This window comes from Artibeus jamaicensis, unplaced genomic scaffold (assembly GCF_021234435.1).
Source record: "Artibeus jamaicensis isolate MK-2021 breed Jamaican fruit bat unplaced genomic scaffold, CSHL_Jam_final scaffold_916, whole genome shotgun sequence".
NCBI lineage: Eukaryota > Metazoa > Chordata > Mammalia > Chiroptera > Phyllostomidae > Artibeus > Artibeus jamaicensis.
The window spans coordinates 5,015,254-5,041,005 of NW_026522059.1; the positions used below are offsets into that span (position 1 = coordinate 5,015,254).

At 57.5% G+C, this 25,752-nt stretch overlaps 1 protein-coding gene across 3 annotated transcripts in view; it reads left to right on the forward strand.

Annotated features, from left to right (window-relative positions):
* Window positions 1-340: 340 nt before the first annotated feature.
* Window positions 341-25,752, forward strand: part of NDRG1 (N-myc downstream regulated 1) — a 40,032-nt gene continuing 14,620 nt past the window's right edge. The window contains exons 1-7 of one of the 3 annotated variants that reach the window (XM_037166457.2): window positions 341-473; window positions 10,781-10,861; window positions 12,842-12,877; window positions 21,294-21,399; window positions 23,296-23,416; window positions 23,948-24,010; window positions 24,826-24,886. In XM_037166457.2, coding sequence (XP_037022352.2) covers window positions 10,799-10,861; window positions 12,842-12,877; window positions 21,294-21,399; window positions 23,296-23,416; window positions 23,948-24,010; window positions 24,826-24,886 — 450 coding nt within the window. In that variant the 5' untranslated portion in view covers window positions 341-473; window positions 10,781-10,798. Of the gene's footprint in view, window positions 474-7,064; window positions 7,171-10,780; window positions 10,862-12,841; window positions 12,878-21,293; window positions 21,400-23,295; window positions 23,417-23,947; window positions 24,011-24,825; window positions 24,887-25,752 lie in introns of those variants that run through there. The other 2 variants (XM_037166458.2, XM_037166456.2) reach the window with 2 other exon arrangements.

Genomic DNA, 25,752 nt, shown 5'->3' on the forward strand with positions numbered 1-25,752 from the left:
CTCACGTACACGCACAAGCACACAAACGTATTCCCCGCGCACGTGAACCCACTGCGCACGGCCCCCCGGACAACGCGGGGACAGCAGAGTTGAACCGCAGCCCGAGTCGAGAGGTCCCTCCCGGCCGCGCCCCTACATGGGCTTGCGCAACAGGCGATGGCTCGGCGGGCGGTGGCCGAACACTGCCAGAGCTGAGCTAGGCGCGCGGGCGGGAGCGGGAGGAGCGACAGCTAGGAGAGCGCCGGCAAGGGGTGTGTCCCCGCAGTCTACAGGGCCGGGGAGGGGCGGGGCCGGGCGAGGCGCGGGGGCGGGGCCGCGGTGCGTATAAAGTCGCCCTCCTCCCGGACATAAACAAACCTCACCGGACTCTCGCCTTAGTCTACGGTGCGCACGCCCATCCTCGCCGCTCTCCATTCACGCCAGGCACCGCCAGCCTAGCTCCAGCTCCTGTTGCCTTTCTCCATTTACCCTAGGTAAGCCCCATGCCCTGCTGTTGCGGGGCAGAGGGGTTCGGTCGCCCACGGGTGCTGCTGAAACTCCTGGACCGCGCTTTGTGATCCTCCGGAGCTGGGAGTGCGCGGCGACCCCGTAACGCAGGCGTTTGGAGGGTTTTAGGGCGCGGGCACCTCTGGAGTGGGTGCTTTTGATTAGGGAAGAGGAGGGAAAAGAAAGATGGGTACCCGCGCTTCTATCCTGTAGCCGGGGAGGTGGGGTCCTGGGGGTCGTGGAGGCGGTGAAGAGCCGGCTGGGGAACACCTGGATCCCGCTTCCCAACGTTCTCCCAGAGTCGCTGCTGGCGGCTCGGGCCGAGGATCGCACTGGAAGTGGGAGCAGGGAGGGCCTAGGCGTGTGCGTGGGTGTGGGGGGCTGTATCGCTGGAGTAGGGTGTCTGGGGAAGGAGGGATTGTGCGCGAGCTTGTGTAGAAAGGAGATGGGTAGAAGCAGGAGATGAGGCTGGAGAGGCGGCGTGGGTGTGTCTGGTTCCCAAACTGAGCCAGAAAGGATGTGCATCTGAGGGGCGGGGGCCGACTGAGCCTCGAAGCCGGGGTGGTGTGTTGGGGGGGCGGGGTTCGGTCCGAGCCATCGGACCGAACCATGTGTCACAGATGGTAGCTCAGGAGCGAGTGTGTGCGAGCGCCGCCGGGCAGGGTGCGCCCCCAGATGTGGCCCGGGGTTGGCGCTGTGGTGGCGCGCATTGTGAGGGCCTCTGGTGGCCCTGGGCTGGCTGGGGCTAGGAGTGGCGTCATTTTCGCCTCCGCCCACCCTCCCCAGCTTTCCTTCTCGCCCCTGACGCCCCACCCGCCTGTCCTGCTCTCCAGGGAAGAGAACAGCTGGAATTGCTCCGGCAGTCCGGGGAGATCCGCCGCGGTCTCTGATTCAGCCTTGGGCAGGGCGTGCGCTACGTGGTGAGGTCAGGGGGAAAGGCGCTGTCCCCCGCTGTCAAGTTAGTGGCAGAGGCTGGTTTGTCTCTGCCTCTGTGGTCAGACACCCCTGCCGGTCAGGGGCAGCACCTGGCTGTGGCTTCGAAGGGGGAGGTGCCTGGCAGCGGGTGGGGATGGGCGGGGAGCTGATGGGGACCCCAGGTTATCTTGTGCTGGAGAAAAGCTCTGCTTCACAGATGTCCTGGTTGTTTGGTAGCTTTAAGGAACTGAGAAAGACTGACGATTTGGAGAACTCAGTGAACAGCCACATAAGAGGACTTAAGTCTCACAGTATCCAACAGCCATACTGAAGCTTTTCCTAAGCCACCTCAAATGAACAAAATATCTAAATACAACCTTGTTCTGGCTATGAATATCCAGTTTTAAGGCAAGCCTCCCAGCCCAGCCTCCTCCTGTATAGAAATTTTGGAGTCTTTCCTAAGTTTCCCAAAAGGGAATTGAAATCAGCAAGGTACAGAGAGAGCCAGCCCCAGGATCTGCCTTCCAGGGGCTTGCTAGCCAAGGTGGAAATGTAGGGAAGGCCCACAGCCCAGTCCCGGGTGGCACAGGGCGGGGGTCCTGGTAGGGGGAGGTCAGGAAGCGCAAGACCCCTGCAGAGGAGCAGTGCTTCGGTGTAAGGAGCGAAACCTGGGGTGTCCCCTGACCCGCAACTTAGCTTTGTGGTGCCCCATCTCCTGCTCGAGGATGAGCTTCAGAAGGGCGAGGAGGAAGGCTATACTGGCCTCGCCCTGAAACCTGGCACCTGGCCCAGGGCCTGGCACTTGGGAGGAGTTCAAATACATATACTGAGTGGATAGTGTTGCTCCTTACCTGGTGATTACTCAGGTTCCTGGTCCACCTGCCCACTTTACATTTTGGAACTGAGACCCAGAGACAGGAGAGCACCTGCCAAGGCCCCGGCAGAACTGGAACTCACCTGCCCAGACCCCTCTGCTGGGGCCTCCGGGGGGAATGAAGGTGGTCAAAGGTGCTAGGCTATCAGAGGGGTGATAAATTGGATCAAGAGTGAGTTTCTGGTGAGAAAACGTTCCAGACAGCATGGGGGTGATTTTTTGTTTATTGACTTATTTTTAGGGTAAGCCAGGTATTCTTGAGTGACAAACAAATCAGCCTAGAGAGAAAGGGCACCGCCTGTCTGCCGAGTGGTGGCTGCCTGGGTTCAGGCTGTCCCCTCCAGGTGGGACCGCACATGTGAACAGCGCTGGGGGCCCTGGGTGCACTGGAACCTCCTGGCCGAAGCTCACCTCCCTGTTGGGTGGGGAAGGAAACCCACTGTGTTTTTCCGACGTCCCGAAGCTGTGCTCCTTCCAGAGGACCCAGCTCCAGGGCATCCCATCCAAGGCCCTGTGTCTCCCAAAGGCAGCCCAGGTGACAACCGGGCATCCAGGATTTAGGTGGGGGTTGCAGGGGGCAGGGCATCTCTCTCCAGATCAGCTGCTGTGTCCCCTCTTCCCCTTTTCTCCTCGCCAGAGCTCTGCCCCCGCTGCTCTGGCTCCACGGAATGGCTGAGGAAGCCGAGGCCAGAGAGTGGAAGGGACTTGCCTCCAGCCACATAGCTCAAAGTGGGGGAGCCAGGCTTTGAACCCGGAGAGATGGACTTGAAAGCCTCCGTTGTCTCCCCTGACCACACGGAGGGCTGACTGGGGACCTCCCAGAATGGGAAGTGTACGCAGGCAACTGAGGGCTTCCCCGATCAAGTGAGAATAGCACACTGTGTCGTGAGGACGTGGAATGTGAATGGAGTTAGTTCATGTGAGAGAGTCGGCAGCAGTGCCCGGCCTGTGGGGACACCACTCGGTGTCTGTTGACAACTCCCACAAATGCCATTCTCGGGGCATCTCCTTGGCCCTCGGTGTCAGGGACCTGGACCCCTGGATGCACTTCGGGCTGCCTGCCTCCCAGGCCCAGTCTGGTCCTGGGCCTGCCCTCTCCTTGGCCCTTTCTCTTTACATTTGAAGACAGAGGAGCAGGCTGGGTGGCAGTCTTTGTCGCAGGGCCTGAGGTTAATTCCCCAAACACTCGTGGGGCCTCCTGCTGGGCTGGCTCAGCTTGTGGAGGGCAGGTGTGCAGCGGGGCGGGGGACGCCGGGGGCCCGTGGAGCCCAGCGCTCCAGGGTGGACATCCTGGCCCCATTTGTGGGCTTTCAACAAACTCTCTCCCGGGCCATCCGGGCGGCTCATGCTTGTCCTTTGGGCTTCTGGTTATTACATGCGTCCCCTTAGTCACCAAGCCAATCGTTCCCACTGCCAGAGCTCCACTGCGCACCGACCGGTAGATTTCCCAGGGGTGTTGCAGAGAAGAGGGTGAGCAACAGTGACCCCTGACTCTTTCTGCTTCCTGCCGCCGCATCCCAGACCCTCTTTCGGACCCTCCGAGGGTTCTGGGCTCCATGCAACGCAGGAATTCTGGGTCTTCTGCCGCCTCGTCCCCAGCAGGGGGGTGCAGCTGGCATCTACCTGCTCTGTGGCACTCTTTTTTCATCCATTCAGCATCACAGGGCTCTGTGTGCTCTTGAGTTTCAGGCTCACCCGGCCCTCGAGGAATCGCTAGTCTATTTGTCTTCCCAAGCATCATTTTATTGAGTTTGAGAGCCCTGGAGAACTTTCTCGAAGTTCCAAATTGTTGACTAGGTTGGTTACATAAGAGAAAACATTGAGAGTTAAGGCCGCCAACTTCCTTGCCCTCCCCAGAACCTTGAGTTTTAAAATGTCCAGAAAACATCCAGAAAGCCCAGAAACTGCCTTGTAGCTTGATGTCAAATATCTCTTTGGCACGTAGAGGAGAAAAGAACATACCCATGGCAAGGTGGGGTAGCCAGGGCATACCCTGAGGCTCCTTTCCTTGAGGTTCATGTGGACATGGGGCTATTCCCTGGAACCTTCCGGGAAGACGGGAGCCAGACAGCAGCAGCTCACACTGTCCCCCCCCCCGCCCCCACCCTTCTTTTCGGTTCTGTCCTATAAAGAACCCAGTGTGCTGGGAGAACACTGCTTTTATGTGCCTTTTAACCAGGCATATTTCAGAGAGTACAAAATCTGGGCTGGCTGCTGACGGTCGCAGTCAACTCTGACTTGTCATCAGTCCCCTGAGCCGCCCTCTGTCTCCGCGTCACTGAAGGACTCCAGGAAGCCGAGGTCCGCCCGCCCCGCCGCTCCCCTCCATACCTGCACCCACCTCCAAGGAGTGAGTTTTCCATCTTTCCAGGGAAAGGGGAGCAGGGAGTCAGGCTTTCAGGAAATCCTGTGGACCTTAGCTTTTGAGCCTCAGGTTTCTCCCTGCAGGCTGGCATGGTAACGCCGGCCCTCCTCCATGGCCTCCTTGAGAAACACACGGAAGGACTGACCTGGCCGCTTCAGGATGGCCCTTGGGGGAGACCTGAAAACAGGAGTCCTTCTGGGTACTTCGAAGGGACGGTAGAAAATCTAAGATATGGACTTTGCCCAAAGCTTGGCGGGCTCACCGTGGCTCGGTGGTGACTTTGGGGGGTGGGGAGAGAAGCAGGTGACCCCCACTGACTCATGCCGGAGAACCCTCCCTCCTTGGGGCTCCCTCCTGGACTAAGTGTGTGCATGTGTTTAGAGCAAGCGGATGTCATGGGCAGCTATGCCTTGGGGGTTGTTTTAACCCGTGCCAGCTGGATGCTTGGTGACCTGGGGAACATTTCTTGACCTCTCTGGGCCTCAGTTTCCCCACCCATGGAAGGGTGGGCGTGATGGTGCCTATTTTCTAGGGTGGCTGTGACGCTCAAAGGAAGGCGGAGCCCAGGGAGCCCCGTAGAAGTGGCTCCTGCTGCTGTCTTCTTGGTGTGCCTGTGCGGCGTCCCACAGCGGCCTCCTGGGGCCAGTCGTGCTGGGGTGGGCGCGTCCTGGACACCCCAGGCCACGTCATGGATGTTTCTCTGCTGAAGGCTGACTGTTCCCCGCCGCACAGAAGTTCCAGGGGCCCAGGAGAGTTTACTGAAGCAGGTGTCGGAGGGGTGCCCCTAGGTGGCTGAGCAGAGAAGTGCCAGAGCTGGACAGAGGCTCCCGGCTCATGGACAGGGAGGGGTCTGGGTCAGGGTCAGGAGCAGAACAGGGACCTCCAGGCAGACCTGGGCAGAGCAGAGCCGGGCAGCGCCCCGGTAAGACCCCTGGGTACACGGGATCTTTGTGTAGCCCTGTCCCGCCTGGGCTCCCATCGGCCCCCAGCTGCCTATAGGCCACTCGATGTCCGAGCAACACAGGTGGAGCATGTTACAGATGGAAGCTGAGGCCCACAGAGCAGGTGAGTCCAAGTTGTCAAAGTCCTGGGGCAAGAGCAAGGCAGGGTCCCCTCACCCTGATTCCTAAGCCAGTGTTCCTGCTGCATTCGAGGCTTTTGGGAACCATCAGCTCTGTGTCCCCTCACTCCCCTGGTGACTGGTTCACAATCTCAGGTGGCCTCAGATACCTGAGATGCCTCTGTCCACTGCCCTCCCGGCCCTCGGGGTCACAGTCTCTCCATCTCCCTGCGAACCCCAGTCTTGGCTTGTCCTGGGACCCATGAAGTGCAGAGAGTGCTGACTGTCTCCTGGGCCCATTGAACTGGAAAGGTATTTGCCCCACCTCCTTGGACCTTTGGTACTCCTTGACAGCGTGGCTCAGGGGGAGGAGACCCACGTGGGTGCGTTGGGTCCAATCGTTGGGGACTCATGAGGCATTTGCTGAACGTCTTCTTTGAGCCCCCCCCTCCCCCCCGCTGGGCCACTGTGAGGCTAGCGGCGTCTAAAACACAGGCAGTGTCCTCATGGATGGCCCTGTGTCTCTGACACAACCAGGAAAGGAAATTGCACTGATTAATTGGGCAGCCAGTTACCAGATTCTATGCACGAGTATTTAATCTAAGCCCTAATGGTACCTGCTGGAAGCAGGATTATTATGCCCATTTTACAGATGAGCAAACTGTGGCTACGAGGGCAGAGAACTTGCTGGGGATCACAGCCGATAGAGGACGACACCCCAGTCTGCCCTCAGCCTTCCTTCTTGCTCCTGGCTACCTTTGACTTGTCTGACTTTGGTTTTCTCTGAATTCCTTTTGAGAGGGAAGTGAGGAAGGAAGAAGTAGGGATAGAAACCAGTGTGGCAGCTGGTGGGGTGACTTGGAGCCAGTTTTGGGCACTGAGTGGGGTTTTAGTGGAAGGAGCCCTGTCCTGACCTAATCCCATGTGTGGAGGGGACTCCATCTGCGCTTCTTGGAGACAGGGCTGACCTTACCTCCTCACCCGCCACCCTGCATGGTGGAGTGGGGGGCCCGGGGATTGAATGTTGGGCTCCCACCCACAGGGTGAGGGCGACCTGGCCCTGTCACCCCGTTGGCTAACTGATGGCCTTGTCCCTTTTCAGTCTGACATTCTGCACTGGGACGTCCCAGGAGGCAGTGGAGAAGGGCATGGGCTGGCATCCACTGCTTGGCCTCAAGCCCAGCAAGAGAACTTGCTGAGCCAAGAGGGACCTCGTGTTGCTGGGGGCTGACCCCTGGGCGTGGGCTGCAAGGGGTGCCTGGCTGGGGCAGTGGTGGGGGCCTCAGCCAGAGCAACCCACACCAGGTCACCTCCCAGCTGTCCCTCCCTCCTGGTGAAGGAGATCAGTGTTGTCTGTAAGGCTGTGTCCACTGCAGGAACCACTTCTTTCAGTGAGCCTCAGTCTTGGGGTGGTGAATTTGAAGCCCAGAGAGGAAACTTGTGGAGGGAGAACGTGGCAGAGAAGTAAGGGTGAGTGTCAGAGGCCCCTCCTCTTGGCCACACCGATGGTGCCGTCTCAGAACAGGGGTGACACTGAGTGACACTGAAGTCACTCAGGCCCCTGGGACTTCAGCCTCTCCCTCCCTGGTGAAGCTGCAGGGTGTGTGTATGCGGGATGTGTGTGCATGCACACCGATTAAATAAGAACTGCATCGGGCAGGTACTCTCTGGGTTTACACCAGCGACTGCCCTCCATCAGTAATTCCTACCCAGGGGCGGTTTTACCCCCAGAGCACATTTGGCCAAGCCCACAGACAGTTCCTGTCCTGCAGTGGGGCGGGGAGGGTGGTGGCTGCTATTGGCACCAGTGGGCTGAGGTCAGGGGGCCGCTGACCCTCCTCCAGCGTCACACCAGCCTCGGTTACAAGGAGTCACCTACCCTGGTGTGAGCAGTTTGAGGTGGGGAGCTGTGCCCTGGAGGTACAGTGATCGTGGGAGCCACCTCTGCCCCACCCTCCAGGAGAGTGTGGCCTCATCGGGGGACGGGGCAGTTCTGACTGGCCTGATGAGGGGCAGGTGCTGGGGGAGGCCAGGGGCTGTGGGCTCCATGGGGCAGGAGTGGGTCTGTTCGTTCATGGCCATGTCCCCTACGTGTCACATGGCAGGACTGGTCCACAAAGCTGTTATTGGTACTTCACTCAGTGCTGGGCACCTGGGAACCTAGTACAGGAAGCCGCCTCTGAATAAATCACTGTTTCAAACTGAGCTTCCTAAACCCAGACAGTCTTTGAGGATAGGTCTTGTCTCGTGGGGTAGGGGGCACGTGGTGGGGAGGGGGAGCCCCAGGGGCTACTAGGGGTGTCAAGCCCTTTCCCTGGCTTTTATCCAAAGCATGCCAGCTTCCTCCCACCTTGTCTGGGGAATCTGTTTTTCTCTATTGAACGACATTATAAGATTTTCTTTAGACAGACAACTTGGAGAATCAAAGTTTGCAGAGTTCTCTGGCCAGCCAACAGAGAGAGAAGGGTGGGCCCTCACCTGGCCCAGGTCGGCTGGATGGGGCAGCCAGCTGTCTTCCTGCGCATCACCACCGGGGGGCGTGGAGGGGCCCAAGGGTTGCGCTCTGCAGCCCCAGTTTGAGCAGCGTTGCTCACGGCGGGCACTGGCCTAGACAGGGGGCTGGGCCCAGCTCTCCCTACCAGGGCATTTGCTCTTCTAACTAACTGCAGGCTGCCCCAGGCCTGCAGCCCCCTGCCCCCAGGGACAAAGGGTACAGAAGCGTCCTCTGCTGTGTTCAGTCTCCCTGCAGGTTCCCGAGTCCCAGGGCGCTTACTGGGTGCTCCCTGGTGTAGACCGGGGTGTCTGGGCCTCAGCACTGTTGAGGTGGGGACGGGTAATCCTGCTGTAAGATGATTGGCTGACTATCCGCGTCCTTGGTCTCCGCCCACTAGGCCTGTAGCCTATGCCTATCACAGTCATGACCACGGACAAGGTCCCCAGACCTGACTTCTGGGTGGGGCCAGAATCGCCCCTCCTTCTCGTGAACACTGTAATGGTTTCTCAGCGGCCTCATCTCTGAGCCCCCTCAGAAGCCCGAGCCTGAGCAGGGCTCCCTGCGGTCCAGCTAGCTCCCACATTCAGCGATTCTCAGGTATTCGAGGGACACGGCCAGTTTTCAGCCTCTGCCTCAGTGGTCAGGGAAGCTGGGCTCTAGGAATGGAAAGAAGGTCTGGGGCAGAGAGACCTCACCAAAGACGTCTGGGGCATCGTGAAGGCCAGAACCGAGCCCTCTCCTGTTCTGAAGGGCGATGAGGACCCTAGTGGGGACTGGCAGTCCAAGGTGATCTCAGTGCCTGAAAGTCAAGGAGAACTGACCACACCGGCTGAACAGTGGGCTTGAGTCCTTGCTACACAGACCTGCTTCCACGCACATGAGTCTTGTGGGTTGTGACCATTCAGGAGTGAGTTTAAGTACAAACCTTGCTAGTAAACTGCGTAACTGTTCACGTATTCAGCAAGTGAGTCGTGTCCTGACTTCGCACCTGGTGTGTCGCTAGGAGCTACAGGTGGTAAGACGGGTGGTCTGCGTGTCCTGGGAACCCACAGGTGGGGCTGAAGAAGGCCGGCTCCAGTCCACCCAGGGGACAGAGGCAGACCACTCTCTCACCCTGGGTCCTGAGAGGAGAAGTCCTCTCACCCTCAGCAGGATGGGTGGCATTGCCTGGGCTTCTGGAAGGCTCCCCAGGCAGTGTAGGCGAGGTGTCCCTCGGGCCAGGGCCACGAACATGCTGAATTAGCAAGGCCAGCTGACCTCGGCTTTTCATGCCTCCGGACTCCGAGCTGGCCACCGCCCAGGAATGCTCACAAATATAAAACTGACTTTGTTTTCAGAATGTTCTGGAGCTCCAAAGGCCACATAAAGGCATTTTTGTGGGGCTGGTTATCTACCAGGGCAGATCTTACTGGGGCCCCAGACCAGAGCATCCCCAGGGATCTGCCCCCGGAATGCCATGTGTCAGCACCGGGGCGGAGGGGGGTGGCCCAGGCTCTGTTGCCACCTGCTCTCCGAGAGGTGTCTCCCAAAGAGGATTCTTGTGGGTTTCAGCAGCCGGTCTTTGGACTGGTCCACCTGGGCTGGGATTCTGCCCTAGGGCAAAGCAATGTGGCGGCCTCGGTCAGGCTCGTTTTCAGCCGGTTTCCCGATTCAGGGTTGCAAAGGTCTGGATCTGTGATCTGGAGGCGCAGGGAGCCCGACTCCTTCTGTCGCTTCCTCCTTCTGCCTGTCCTCTGGCCCTGCCTGCCCTCACCCTGGGTCCTTCATGCCTCACCAAGTACTGGCGGGTACTTAGTGCTCCTGGTTTGACTTGCCGTCTGTAGGAATAAACGTCTGTCTCTCCCGCTCCTGGATCAAGCTCCCAGAGGGGACTCATCAGTACCTGTTGCCACTGAGCCTTGCTCCCCGGAGGGTGGGCAATGCCGCGTCCCGCCATCTGGAACTCTGTTCACGCTAGCTCTGAGCTGTCGTCTCCGGGTCCTTCTGCTCCTGCCTGTGTCGGCGCCGGTGGGGGCCTCCTCTGGCCCCCACCCTGCGCTGCTGCCCCGGCTTCTGTGCTTTGAAAATCCTCCTTACCATCAAGCCCAGCAGGGCCCTCCCCTCCGGAACCTTGCCCCCCCAGCACGTGGCCAGGAGCCCTGCACGGAGGTGGGCGTGTGGCGTCCTGTGGCCACCCCTCTGTTACGGATCCTTTGAGGGAGAGAGGATGAAGTTCGTGCCTCCTCTGACCTTCTGTCCCCTTTGGTTGTCAAGCCGGGGCTGCCTGACTTTGGGATCTGTGATGCAGGGCTCCTTCCAAAACGTGGTGAAAAATGTCCCGGTGTCGGGTGGGCCAGGACTGGATGTGGGGACCTGGTTTCAAGTTGGTCCATCTGTTTCACGGAAAGGCAGTTGCGTCCGTCAGTGAGCCTCGGCTTCCTGGCGGCAAGGCTGGGCCGGCACCTCCGGTGCGAGGGCCCCTTAACCAGGAGTGGATGACACGGGAGCTGAGAGCTGCTGGGCAGGTGTTCTGGCCTCAGCCTCCCTTCCCTCCAGAAACATCTCTCAGCAAGAAGTGCTAACCTCCTGGCCTTTGTCCCCTCACAGGCAGGTGACAGCAGGGACATGTCTCGGGAGCTGCAGGACGTGGACCTTGCCGAGGTGAAGCCTCTGGTGGAGAAAGGGGAGGTGAGTAGATATGTTCCTGGTTACTCCCTGTTCACATGCACACACACGTACACATGTGTGTGTACAATGTGAACACGCACACACACACTGCTTCCTTGTTTCCACAAGTCCCCTTGACCAGGAATGCAAAGGGACAAGATGTACCTGTTCAAGTCCCAGCTTGGCCACTCAGTGCTGTGACAGTGTGGGCCGGGTCCCCGCCCACCCTGCGGGGTTTTCTGTGCACAGCTCGCTGATCCCATTTGCAAAGTAAGGCCACTGAACCAGCGTTCTTCTAAGCACCCCCTACCCCTAACACCCTGTGATTCTAGAACATGCAGCAGGAAGCCCACTGTCCAGAGGTCCTGGCTACCCTGTAGCTTAGAGGTTAAGGTCCTGTGCACACTCTGGGACCAGACGGCCTGGGTTCAGATCCTGGCTGTGACACTCAGCAGCTTTGTGTCCACCAGAGGCAAATCCTTCAACCTCTTCATGCTCCAGTCCCCCAACTTGAAAACAGTGACGCTAGGACTTATGTCACAGGCCACAGTGAGGATGGAGTATGTGGTTGATATGGAGCAGTGAGAACCCCGTCTGGCATGGAGGAGATGAGCCGCGCCGTGGGCTCTGGTTGCTGCAGTTATTATCGTCTTTTCGGTCAAACCTTTCACCGCAGCCAGGCCTCCCTGTCGGACAGCAGCCCCTCCCCTGCGGCCTGAGCAGGCACGATCTATCCTGGACTGGCTGTAATGACGATGGCTGCCACCACAGGCCTTTACATTTGCTGTAAAGGTGACATTGTATTTTTAAACTACGTTCACATCCCAATTCTTACTGAGCCTCAAAACGGCCTGTGTGACGCAGCTTTTTAAAAATGGAAAGCTCAGGCTCAGACGTGAAGACATTCTAAGGTCAACTGGTGTTTTCAAAAATAATACTCGACGTGTGTGACCCCGAACGTCCTGCTTGGCTCTCTCTGGGCAGCCGCAGCCAGGGGTCCTCTCGGGCTGCCTGGCCGGGTGACTCTGTGGTTGGGTGTACACCGGGTTCCGTGGTTGTCCCCATTTTACAGAAGAGGCAGTTGAGCCCCGTGGGGGCTCATTGGGTCACACAGTTACAATGGGTGGGGCGTGCAGCCAAAGCCGGGCCAGCTGCCTTGGTGAATGGACGGTTCACGGAGTTTCTCTGTGACTCTGAGTGTGGCTGCCTTGTTCTAGGTCTGTGTCATAGACTCTCCATTCTGTGTTTTACAGACACAGGAACTGACCTCTGACAGGAGGGGTTACCTGGACAGGCAGCACACTGGGCCTAGAAGCCCGGGGAAGCTGCAGAATGCTTCCGATGATTCTACATTTGGGGTCTGCAAATACCTGCTGTAAAGGGCCAGCCAGTAACTGTCTTGGGCTTTGCGGGCTGTGCTGTGTGTTGCAATGTCCAGCTTCACAATGACAGCGTGAAAACTGGGAGTGAATGGGAGCGAATGAGCTTGTTGGGTTCCAGTGAAACTTCGTCCATGCAAACGGGTGGCGGGCCACAGTTTGCTGACCCATGCTGCTGGCTGTGCGTGCCCCAAATCCAGATAGCCCTGGTGAAAGATGGAACCGGGGCTGGAAACTCAGAATTGTAGGGCCGAGGGAAATGCTTAGAGGTCCCTGCTCTCCATGTCCACCCCCGAGAGAGTGAATTTTAATCCAGATGATGGGCATCCAGCGGAAGAAATTTAAGGACAGCGACATGGTCAGGCTTGAGATTTAAAAGTGCAGCCCGTGCGTGCAGACCGGGAGACCAATACTAGGTAATTACGGTCTTGATCACAAAAGCTTGTGGTCAACTTAGACCTTCAGATCCTTTTTCACCAAGGCTGTAGTCAAAAAGGAATCCAGGTAATGTGTCTGCTTTTCTGCTGGCCTGCTCTTAGAGATGAAAAGTCTCTCTTTGTAAGGGGCTACAGAGGGAGATACAGACTCAGGGAGACTGACCAGCTCTCTTGTCTCTCCACAGACCATCACCGGCCTCCTGCAAGAGTTTGATGTTCAGGCAAGTGGAGCCCGCGGACCCCCTTTCCCCTTCCCCACCCCGTGGTCTCTCTTTCCTTCTTCCTGCCATTAGTTTGAAGTAGATCACTGTCTAGACGTTGGGGGTGATCGGAGAGAAGGAAGCTAGTTTCCCACACTTGGCTTCTTCTCCCCGGATGGAAGGTGGTTGAAGTTCTGGCCGAGGAAGCCTGTCAGTCCCGTAGAAGCAGGAGGGAGACACAGCCCCCCTTCGACACTGTGGGGTGTGGTATGTGGGGGAGGGAAATGGAGAGACCTTGGGTGTGCTGGGACCCTGGATGGGAGGGAAGAGAAGCAAAGGCTTGATGTTCTTGGCTGTGCTTGGGAAAGCAGAACCGGCCTTCTCTGTGGTGTACTGGCTCCGTCCCCGCTCCGGGTGGGCCTCAGGGCAATGGAGGAGTTGGGGGTGTTGGGGGAGGTGGGTCTTGAGTTTTGTCCAAGAACAAACTTTAAGAAGAGTGGGCTGGCCTCTCAGGAACTGGAAACCCTGGACTCTTTGTTTTCCCGAAGTCTATGTGAGCCGTGGGCGGTTTCAGGCCCTGGGGATGGGACAGGCGCCTCCATGCGGTGGGGTCGTGTGGGCTTCCCCGAGAAGGGGAGAGGAGCAAACGCAGGGAGATGCAGGCCGATATGCTCACCTGAACCTCTGTCTGCACATCGCCCAGGTACTTCACTTCCAGCCCGTCTGAGCTCTTCGTCTCCATCGTCTGTTCTTCCCTTACCCGCGCCCCCCCCCCCCAAGACAACGCCGATCTTCCTCCTGGACCTTGCGTTTCAGTGACCAGCCCACCACCCACATCCAGGGGCTGGGAGTCTTGGTGCTGTCCTTGGAGGGAGGGGGAGAGTCGGGGAGCGGTTGGAAGTGTGGGCTGTTGTGAGGAGCGGGTGTACGAGCGTCTACCTGAGCTCAGCATTCAGACACGTAGAGGTTCACCCTCTCTGGGCTCTTTGATGCAGAGCAAGTTGCTTCAGCTCCTCTCAGCCTCAGTTTCCTCATCTGTGAAGCGGGGAGAGTCACTCCAGTCTTTCGTAAGCAGCAGAGGAGAGAAGACAATGACAGGGGCCCTGATGTGATGTCGCCCACATCAGTGTTGGGTCCATAACACACCCTGTCTACTGACTCTGTTGTGAGGTTTTTTTCTCTTTTTTTTCTTTGTTTTGGCGTGTGTGTGTGTGTGGTTAAGTACACAGACGCCAAAATCTACCACGGGAGCCCTTCTTCGGCGTGGCCCTTCGGGGGCGGTCAGTGCACTCACACTGCTGGGCAGCCATCCCCGGTGTCCACCCCAGAGCTCTTCTCATCCCGGGAACCGCTCATGTCCCCGGGAGACACTAAGCCCCGGTGTCATTTCCCTCCAGCCCCAGTAGCCACCACTCTACTCTCTGTCTCTGTGGTTGTACCTGCTTTGAGTGCCTCACGGTGTGGAATGGTACGACATTCGTCTGTGATTGGCTGGCTTCACTCACAGAATGTCTTCAGGGCTCGCCCGTCCTGCGGCACAGATCAGAGCTTCCTCATCTCTAAGGCCTGCTACTCATCCATCGTGCGTAGAGACCACGTGTTGTTTATCCATTCATCTGTCGGTGGGCACTCGGGTTGCTCCCACCTTTGGCTGTTGTGAATGACGGGTGTATGATTTGAGGCCCTACTTCGAATTCTCTTGGGTATGTACCCAGAAGTGGAATTGCTGGATCGATCGTATGCTATTGTAGATTTTTAAAATCTTGATTATGGATCTGGAAGTAAGAAAACATAGTTTATATGAAGATCATCCCTCACTTGTGTGCTGTTCTTCATCATCTGCCCAGCCCGGTTCTGAGTTCCCGCCCCAGACGGGTGGTTGGTAGAGCAGAGACCAGGAGTTCTGGCCCCAACTCCCAGGACAGGCCACCTCGCAGGCTGCTCAGAGTTGGGTGGGCCAGGGCGCAGCACCCTCGGGACATCAGCAAAATGGGGACCTGAAGACCCTGGAGGGAAGCCTCAGGGAGGAGCTGGGACAGGCGGGGGACCAGCCCGGGCTGAGCCCTCTCAGTCACGCACAGCCGTCTGGGAAGCTGGGGGCACTTTTTTGACTGTGGCTCCTTTGCTTTTAATAACATAAGCCTGGCATTGTCACAGGTGCTGGGGACACAGTGGTGAGCATGACAGGCAGTGGTCCTTGTTGTCAGGAACTTGAATTCTAGACTAGGAGCTCAGCGTTAGTGAGCGTGGGGCGTGCCCCAAGCATCATTCTGAGCGTGTCACACGCTTTGCTCTCCTCATGCTTGACACGGGTCTTATACCCATTTGACAGGTGGAGAACCCGAAGTGCTGCGAGGTCACGTAACTTGGCTGAGGTCACAGGATTGGAGAGGGGTAGGGCAGGGGTGCGGGCGCAAGCGATGCGCTCGGCTGAAACCACTTTTCTGACTTCCTCCCTAGCAAGGGAAGACAGCAAAGGTACGAAAAGGAAGCGAACGTGGCAATCCAGCTACTGTAGGGACTGGGAGGATGACAGTGTTGGCTGACGCGATGGGGCGCGGCCTTAGATTGAGGGGTCAGGAAAGGCTTCTGGAGGAGGTGACATTGAACCCAGACCTGAATGCTAGATGGAGCCAGGCATGCGGCCCGAGAAGATTCGGGGCCAATCGGTGCAGGCAGAGGCAGCAGGTGCAAAGGCCTCTGGCCGGCCTGGGTGCCGAGCCAGCGCAGGTGGGACGAGGTCTTCCTGTTCACCGGCCCAGCCTTCCCAGTGAACCCCAGTAGCCCAGCTGGTCTGACCACTGAACGACGCTTTGCTGAGGCTGGTTCCAGACTCTGTGTGTAAAACTGTTACTTTGGATTTGGCCCCTGGATCTCGCTGACTCATGATATTTGTGGAAGTTCCCCCAAATTTCCAGCAGCCTCCAGCACTGTGGCTATGGAACATCGTGAGGTGTCCTTGATGACTGATGCTTTCTGTGCCCTGAGGGCTCACTGCTCCCAGGACCTGGAACAGAGAATGACAGAGCCTTGATGAAGGGTGGCAGCCAGGTCTACCAGCCCAGGGACAAAAGGACAGTCTCCTGCATGCTGTGGATGTCAGCGTCCTCTGATGAGCCAGGCTGGGGTCTGGGCGTTCCCCTGCTCCCTTGCTGAATCTTTTGGGACTTGTACCACCCTCCCTACTTTACACAAGAGGAAACTGAGGCTCTCCCCCTGCCAGCAGCTGGGAAGGGGCCCCACGGCACCCAGCTCTGTCCGGCCCTGCCCCCTCCACCACCACGGGTCACTGCAGCACTAAACCTCAAACGGTCACGCTAGGCCTCCTGGCCCAGATTTTGGCTCACCTTTGCCCTTTCTATCCGAAACACATCTGCTGAGGGAAGTAATGTGCACAGAACCCGCTGAGGATGAGCTGACCTGGGACTCAAGCGTCCACGGGCCTCCACGGGGACCTGCTCTTGTCACTCCCTGTGGCTGGTTCTCACCGCGCGTTGAAATGGCCCCATCCGGCCAGCCCCTCGGGAGTCCAGTGTGAGGAGTCCCAGCTGCGTCCCCACCGGTGTCTGTGAGCAGCGACGTTACTCCTGGCAGAGCATTCGGTGCTCTAGCGTTTGGGCTAACTCAGACAGACGCACCCTTCCTTCTCCAAAGTAGTCATGGGTGTGTGTCTGCGTGTGTGTGCGTGTGTGTGTGTAAAAACTAGAATCAAAATGCACCTCGCTGTAGCCCAGAGCTCCACAGCAGTGAGGAAGGGGTCCGATGCTGAGTTGCTGGGTGGCCCGTCTCCGGAGGCAGCCCAGTGGAGAGAGCAGACGGCCTCTCGGCCTTATCTCTCCCTGGCTGACATTACCTTAGGGTGCGCTGTTTGTCTTGGCCTGGGTGACAAGTAAGGCAAATCAACCGCGTGAGGTTCTGCCAGCTGCCGCAGGACTGAGCTTCGGGGCCCTCAGAGCACAGGGCTGGGCGGGCTGCTGGCCGGAGATGCTGCGGCCACAGGAAGGGCGCCGTGGGAGCTGGCTGTGCAGGGAAGGCCTGGCACCGGGTTCTGAGCAGTTGTGTTTGCACATCTGATGAGCGGGGTAGGTGGGAGTAGTTTGGGTTCCAGCTACTCGCTTTGGCTAGAATTCTGGTTCCCAAGAATATCCAGGCTGGCAGGTGCTTTGTGATCCAGCCCCGCCCCTTCTGCTCCAGGTGGGGAGGCTTGGTTGAAGGCCGCAGAGGGGAGGGGAAGGGAGGGAGCGAATGAATCTTTGCACGCTCTCTCACTGGCCCAGGCCTTTTTTGCCAAGGTGGGGAGGCACTACCTCCTTGGCAGATGGCAGGCCAGTTTGGAGATGTTAAGGAACTTGCCAAGGGGCACTGCGGAGGTAGCCCCACGTGTGGGCCCGTCTGCCTCTTAAATATGAAGTGAACACGAGGCCGTAACAGCTGATGTCTCCGAGCACCGACTGCGCCCCTGAACTGGGCTGACCTCTCCCCACGCCACCTGGTCTCACCCCCCAACAGCCCGAGGGGAGGAATTGCGGCTGTCTCCATTTTACAGTTGAAGAGCCAGGCCCAGAGAGGGTTAAGGGGTCGCTCAGCGATGAGATAGATGACGAGATCTGACTGGGTCTCCGAGTCTGGAGCCAAAGTCCATGTGACTAAGGGGGAGGGCGGCAGCGCCGAGTCCACTGCCCATCATTCTTCCCGAGGCCCTAGGTCGCCTCTCCTGTCGGATTTGCTGCTCCTAATTCCTTCCACCTGGATCTTTCTCTATTCAGAGGGTTTGATTTGATTTGGTTTCCATGGAATCTGTGTTTGTGTGCTCACCAGGGCTCCACTGGCAGTGAGCTGATGTTCCCACAGGGCCCTGGGGCGCTGGGGCAGGAGGGCGGTGGGAGGGTCTGCTGGAGTCTGGCTCCAGCTCTGGAGGCTGGGGGACAGCCGATCCTTGTTGGGGCACCGGGGGTGGCACTGATTTCTTTCCCCTCTCTTGGAAGCAGCTCTGCTCCCAGGGAAAATGGAAATGGTGACCTTTTCCTAATTTCTTTCTTTCCACACAGTTGCTTCTTGGTTTCATGCCCTCTGACTGAAGGTGGGCAGAACTCAGAGGCTTGGAAATCCTCCACCCACCCTTTCCCATCCTTGCCCTCCTCACCCCGCCCCCCCCCAACTTCCTGGGGAAGTCACTGGGACTGACAGCAGACCCTGTGGCAGATGGCAGTGGCGCTCATCTGGGTCAGTGCAAGATGAGGCTTTGCCTCTTCCACTCTCCTGGTGGAGCGGGGGAGGAGCGCCCCCCCCACCCAGCATCCCCATGGTGGGGACCCCATGGTGGGGTCCTCCCAGGTCTGTCCAGTCCTGGCCACCAGGCTGACCTAGTGTGGACACCCTTCTCCTGGTGAACAGGCACAGGGGACAGAAACAGGTTCAGGTCAGCGCTATGGTTGCCAGCCACGTGCCCTTGGCCAGTTGCCGGACTTCCCCGGGGACTTCGTTGTCTAACCTGAAAAATGGGGAGCATCACTGTCCCCGAGGTGTCAGCCTCAGACTCGGCACGAGGGTCTCCTCTTGCCCCGCCCTCTGCTCTGTGGGTGTCCACCCCTCTACTCTTTCTTCCCCTAAGCCAAGAAAGACGTTGCTCCGAGCTCTTTCTTCCCTGGAAAATTCCGCTCATCGGCGTGGGTCCTGCTTCACGCTGTATTCCCAGGTGGAGGCCTTGCTGCCCGCAATGGCTCATTTCCCGATTCCCAACTTCTTTTCTTTTCCTTGGCTGGAAGGAATCTGTAGACTGGGAGGGAGTAGCCACAGGTCCCGCCTCAGGTCTCCCGTGCCCAGGGCCCTGCTGCAGCCTTGGGGCTCAGGGCGTGGAGGCCCCAGGACCTCGCTGGCCCCTGGATTCTACCTGCCGTTGTGTGCCTTTGACCGCTAGGTTTTAGCCCGCTCAGCTGGCTTTTCTTTCCTGTGAAGTGGCTATCCTGGCCTTATCGTATTTTCTCAGTGAGGGGGTGGCTGGCCTTAGAGCAAACACTTCTGTGTTCCTGCCACATGCAGGAACATGACGTCTTGGTCATTCTTCATTCTTTACGTGCTCCTTACCCAATGGAAAGGATGAGGTCCCTGGCACCACCGGGCCTTCCCCTCCCCCACTGTGGGCACTGGAGAGGAGCCAGGAAGATGGTGGAGGGGTGCGTTAATTCGCAAAAACGTGGTGGTCTCGAGCCTCTGTTCTTGTGGTCTGCCTCTCCTTCCTCATGAAGCCTTGACTTAATTAATGTGTCTGATTAGCCAAATCAGCCTTCTGTGCCTTGTCCCAATGGGTGCCCTCTGCCCTCGGGCCATGCCTTGACCTGGGCTTGCTAGACTGTGGGGAGGGCGGCCCAGCACGCCGGCTGACTGGGGGCCTGTGTGAGCGTATCATCCTCTTAGAGTCCAAAGCCTTCGGTGTCTCCCTAGGGCCTGCTGAGCAAGGATCACGGAGGGAGGCAACGGCAGCAGGCCTCAGAGCTCCCCCGGGTCATTCATCCAGTGGACTTAAGCCATCGGGGCTGGCCCTGTGGCTTCAGACTAATTGTCCCTGGGACAGGTGTCCATGACAATGGCCATGGAGGGAAATCTACAATCTGCAAAACATTTCCCCGTCGTCTCTACTGCAGTTTCAGACTTGGGAGCACTTGTCTCCCTGGCCAGATGGGCTTGCTATGATCGAATTTTAGCCGAGGGGAGGAGTCTCAGAAAAGTCTGGCTGCGTGGCCAAGGGCGCACAGTGGATGTGTCATTGTCCACCATTGTTCATACAGCTCCCGAGCCAGGAGCGGCAGACCGAAGAGTGTTCGGTGCTGTTTCCACCACCTGGCAGGTGGCAAACGGTGCGGACAGTGGGGACGGGTGCCATTCCACCACTTTCCAGCACGTAGGCGGTGTAGACCACAGATCTCTCGGTGCTTCCGCTGGGCCAGAACCTGGGGGAGGCAGAGCCGGCCTTTCCCTCTGGGAACTGGCGGTCGGCGGCAGGAGGCGGCTATGAAACAGGCGTTTGTTCTCCTGAAGATGCTGCAGGCAGAGAGCAAGGGGCGGATACACGTTTGGGGAGGAGCGGCTGTTCTCTGTTCTGTGTGCTGCTTCATGGAGGTGCTGGGAGATAAAAGCCGTCTACAGTCCCGTCGATGGGGGATCTGGCCCACTGCACCCCTCTTTTGAGAGTCCCAGTGCACGCCATACACTAAAGATTTTCTTCCTTCACGCGGCTCCTGGCACAGAGTAGAAAGCATGTCAACGGGCACAGGCTTTGGACTTGGACAGTGTCGGGTTCAGACCCTGCTGCACCGTGGCAGCTGTGTGACCTGGGGAGAGTTCCTTCCCCTCTCTTGACCTCGGTCTCCTGCGGAAGGTCATTATCCAGAAGTCCCTGAGAGCCTGCTGTGAGTGGGCAGCCGGGCCAGGGCCTGAGAGGTAACAGTAAACAGCAGAGGCAGCCCCTGCCTCCTTGGACAGGTTTAGTTCTGGTTCCACAGCTGTATAGTTTTAAGGCCTCCAGAGTGACGAGTCAACATCTGTTACTCATCCCCACCCCTGGGGGACTGCTGGGGACATCCTGGATGATAGCCAGAGTTGGGTGTCCCATACCTGCCACCAAGGGGGTGCCTGGGCCACTGAGCACTGGGAATTCCCTTTCCACCAGACCCTAAGCCTGTCTCCTCTGCTCAGGAACCTGGGGCCGAGGTGGCTTTCTCTTCCTCTTACAGGTGCAGAGCTGGGGGCTCGGAGGCGGTGGGGAAGGGTGGAGCTAGGATTTGAACTCTGATGTCCCGGGCTGGTGGGGACACTGCCTGGCCTGGCCTATTTTTAGAGAGTGCCATGTGGGTCAGCTAGGGAGACAATAGAGAATGTGGTCCCCACAATGCACCATTATTCCCACAGCAGCTTCAGGGCCAGGCTGGGCCCAGCAGATGATCCGTGGCCCCCACTGGGGGCTGGGCCGTGGCTCCCAGTTCTGGATTTCTCCAGTGCTTGTGTAGGCGGGAGGGAGGGCATTGGGGAGACAGGCGGCTTCGTGTTCAGGGGACTTCCTTCCTTCCTTCCTTCCTTCCTTCCTTCCTTCCTTCCTTCCTTCTCCCCCTCCCTCCCCCCTTTTTTTCTGAGTCTTGTCTGTCAGATCGACAACCACGGTTTCCAAAGAATGGGGAGTCAACTTGGTCTGACGCCACAGCCCCGCCGTGGTTTAAATCCTCTTTCTCTCCATTGGCTTCTGCTGCCCCTGTCCTGCCCGAGTCCAGGACAGGGTTCTCTGGCAGAGCATTGCCGCCCATGCCCAGGGTGCTCCTGACCAAAGGAGAAGGGCACTTGGTGCTTTCTCAGCTGGAAGCACCCTGGTGTCTGCCACCCTGGTGTAAGCCACGCTGATGCTACACGGCCCACGTGACAGGCCCCTCTGTCTGCTCTCTTCCCTCAGGAGCAGGACATCGAGACTTTGCATGGCTCCATTCACGTCACCCTGTGTGGGACCCCCAAAGGGAGCCGGCCGGTCATCCTCACGTACCACGACATCGGCATGAACCGTGAGTTCCAAGGACCCCTGGTTTTCTAGTGAGCCTGTTCCCGCTGAGGGTGGTGGGGAAGAGGGAGGCTAGGAAGGGCTGGTGGCGGGGACTTTCTGGAGCTGCCCTGGGAAGAACTCTTGCCGAGTATTGGAAGAGTCTGGAATACACTGCGTGGGGGCGCAGACCTGTCTGTGTGCCTGCAGATGCTGGGAACTCGGGGAGCCCCCACCGTCTGTCTGTGTGACAATGACTGCTTTCAACTAAGGAGTACAATGGTTTTTAGTATTTTCAGAGTTGTGTAACCAGCATCACAATCAACTTGAGCGTGTCACCACCCTGAAAAAAGCCCTGTTATCTATCACCCCATTTCCCTTTCCTCCCAGCGCCTGGCAGCCAGTAGTCCACTTTCCGTCCGTCAGGGTCTGTCCGTCCCGGACGTTCTGTAGACACGGATCCCACCGTGGGGCGTCTTTCCGACGGGACCGGCCTTTCACGACGTTTTCAGTTTTCATCCGCACCGTGGGGCCTGTCAGTACTTCCTTCTCTGCTGCCGAGTGGTCTTCCATGGTGTGGAGGGACCGCTGCCCACCGTTTACCTGATGGACGGTTGGGCTGCTTCCACTTCTGGCTCTTCCAGTATCGCTGCTGTGGAAGCCGAGACTGTGAACTCTTCGGATTACTGGAAAGCGCTGCCATATGTGCGTTCCCCATTCTTCACAGATGGGAATGCAGTGAGAGCTACTCTGTGTCAAAGTCATGCCGAGTGAATCTTCCCGTGAAAATTCAGAGGCACTCAGAGGCCCAGTGATCTCTGTCAACTGGGACACAGCGAGCTGGGCGCTGGCTTGGCTCCTGATGGCCAGACCGCCCGATTTGCGTTTTTGTTCTTTCGGTTTATTAGCACCCCTGAGGCTGGAGACGATGCCAGTCACTGAAAACCATTTCTTTTCTTCACTCTCACGCTTGTTTTATCTCACTTCCTCCCCTGGGCGTCCCCGGGTCCATTATGTATCAGACGGCAGGCACTTTGACAGCAGTCAGCTTATGTCACTGACTCTGATGAGGAAATGGAATCGCAGGTGGTGGAGATGCTACCTGCCATAAAAAAGACCCCAAACCTCTGTGGCTTAACACAATATATGTTCTTTCTCACTCATTTAAGAACTCGGGCGGGGGGGCATTCTGTGTGGCTCCTTCCACGTGGTGATTCGGGGCCCCAGACTCCTGACGGCTGTGGGTCTGCCATCCCCTGGAGCCTCAGACGCTTCTGCTGGCTCCTCTGCAGCTGGCAGGTGGCTGACAGAAGAGAGAGAAACCTAGAGGACTGAGTAGCAGGTGTTTCACGGCTGAGGCAAGACTCACATGCTATTGGCCAAAACCTGAGCACGTGACTGCCTCTAACTACAAGGGAGGCTGGGAAATGTAGTCCAGCTGTGTGCCCAGGATGGAAAGAGAAATGGTTTGGTAACCAGCTGGCTGTCTTTGCTTTGGGCTGTCAACAAGTAGGAGACTCACCCATAGCCACATAACAAGTGGGAGGTCCGTGCTTTGTCTCCTGTGCTCCTCCCCATGTGAAAATCCCCTGGCCAGTGTCCCCAACAGAGGGTTTAGGAGACCCAGGGAGAGTCAGTGGAGTAGCTGCACTGGAAGTTTAAGGTCATCCACCAGTGGCTACAGTAGAGTTTATGGACCATCCCCACCTCCACATCCCTCTCTTTTCCCACGGCTCACTCCTGCCCTTTATCACCAGAGGAAAGTGGGACAGGGAATAACAGGTAGGCATTCTTTCTTATGAGTCCATTTCCTTCTGCCACATGGGAGTGCGGCAAACAAAATAGATACGCTTTGCATGGAGCCAGCTGGCTTATTCCGCCCTTACTTCCTCTTCTCCTCTCTCCCCTGCCTGATCTCCAGACAAAACCTGCTACAATCCCCTCTTCAACTCCGAGGACATGCAGGAGATCACCCAGCACTTTGCCGTCTGCCACGTGGACGCCCCTGGTCAGCAGGACGGCGCTGCCTCCTTCCCCATGGGGTGAGAGGGGGAACTCGTGCCCCAGGAGAGGGGTAGGGAAGCCTTGCAGGGTGGAAGCAGGTAGTGGGGGGAGGTGTTAGCCTGGCTTTTAATTTTATTATTGTGGTAAAATATAATACGCTTCTGTGAAGCCAAGTCTGTGATAGAACCCCTCAGCCTTGGTGATATTTATAATCTTTATATGGAGGGAGAGCATAGTAGCCTCACTGGGTTGTTGCAAAAATTAAATGAGTTTACAGTGCTCATCAGATGCCTGGGGCGGGATCTGGTTGGCGCACAGGAAGCAATCGGTAAAGGGCTGTTTTACAAAGAGAAAGCAGAGGATTAGGGATGGAGACATCCTTGCCTAAACAGGGCAGGTCGTGCTCACCTGGGCCCTTGCAGTGAGCACTACCTGGCACATGATGGGGAGTCTGGGCGCACAGGGCAGGTCACCCCATGGTCCCTCCCCTTCAAACCTGTTCCTGTGGCATGGTTCCTTCCCACCGGGGGTCCCGGCCCTCACTGACTCCTCGTATGGCTTCTCCCAAGGTACATGTACCCTTCCATGGATCAGCTGGCCGAGATGCTCCCTGGAGTGCTCCACCAGTTTGGGTAAGCACGAGGGGCCGCTCCCCCACCGGCCTGCAGAGAGAGGCGGCTTCTAGCGTCTGCCTTTCCTTTGGCCTCGATCTGACCTGACCACTGACATTTAGGTTGGAGTTTGAAGCTCAGGGAAGAAATTCCCTCAGCTCTCTGGCACTCAGCGTTTCCTTTTACTCTCTTTCCTGCAGCCCACTTCTTGTAAGTTGGGCTCTTCTCTCTGAGTGATGACGTCACCTAATGACAGCACCCCACTCTCCTCCCCCTGCCCCCCTTCTCTAACCCTTCTCTGCCTTCTCTTCTTTCCTTGCTTTGTTTTTCCGATGGAACATTCTGGACTAGGATGGCCTGATCCCTCAACTCTTCTCTCTCCAGGCCCTTCTTCCAAGGCTCATTTTCTTCTTATTTGAGTCTTTTGTGTGAGGATGACACCTCGGACTTCTTGCCCAGTCTATTTTCCTGCCAAGTTTTAGAATCCAAAAAACAGCTCAGGAGCGGGAAGGAGCGGTGACGGGCCTTCCCGTAAATGTCAGACGGTCTCCGAGTGCCCGGGGTTCAGTCAGATGGGAAGTGAGGGAAGGGGACGAGTCCCTCCAAGGTCATGGCCTTCTGTTAATCCATAAAGCAGGATGCGTTTCAGGTCACAAAGGCACAGGACGGCAGCGTGTCCCCACTCTGCCTCGCCTGCCAGCCATCCTCAGCAGTGACCAGGACAGACACTGGGGTGGACGAGGTCCCCTGGGGCTGAGGAGTGGGGGCCAGGGTTGGAGGGTGGTTAGGGCACACCCACCTCTTCCGTGATGTGAGTTTTTATTTCTGCTTCTCAGGCTGAAAAGCGTCATCGGCATGGGAACTGGGGCCGGGGCCTACGTCCTCACTCGATTTGCTGTGAGTCTTGGGCTTTTTTTATAAATTACGTTTTATTTATTTTCTTTTATTTTTAATTTAATTTATTTATTTTTAGAGAAAGGAGAAGGGAGGGAGAAAAAGAGAGAAACATCGATGTGTGGTTGCCTCTTGCACGTCCCCTACTGGTGACCTGGCCTGCAACCCAGGCATGTACCCTGACTGGGGATCGAACCAGCGACCCTTTGGTTCTCAGGCCTGTGCTCAATCCACTGAGCTACACCAGCCAGGGCGAAAAATTACATTTTAAATGAAATTAATTCAAGACAAAGGAAGGGAATTGGAAAAGCATCAAGAATCCCAAAAGGAAAAGGAAATGAATGACCCGCTCTCCCATTTCCCAAGGGAGGACCGCAGTTGACGTTGTGGTGTGTGGTCTGGAGGTGTGTGTGTGTGTGTGTCGCTTACACACTGACTGCTTTTCTTTTCCCTTCACCGAGGTGTCCCACTAGACACGCTCCGCACCAGCAGCGTGACGCACTGAGCAGTCGAGTCTGGGCAGGCCCTCGTGTCCCTGAGTGTCCTACTGTGCCGCTTCTGTGTGACAGCTTTTGTACTTAAGGGACTCTTGGATCCTGGCTAATTCTAAACTAGAATCAGAGCCACCTGTGTTAACATGACAGTTGTCACTTATGCTACTGTGGACCCAAGACAGGGCTGCTGGGCCCCTGTAGCCAGTAGCCATTGTTTAAAAATGCAACGGTGCTCATTTTATTTGACCAGAGGTGCTGACCACTTGTCATGCGTGGACTTTGCTAGAGAGTAGAAACGCTGACACAGGTACGACGTGGCCTGACTATCTGGGTCGGAACTGTATCGTGTATACACACGTGTATGTATATGAGATA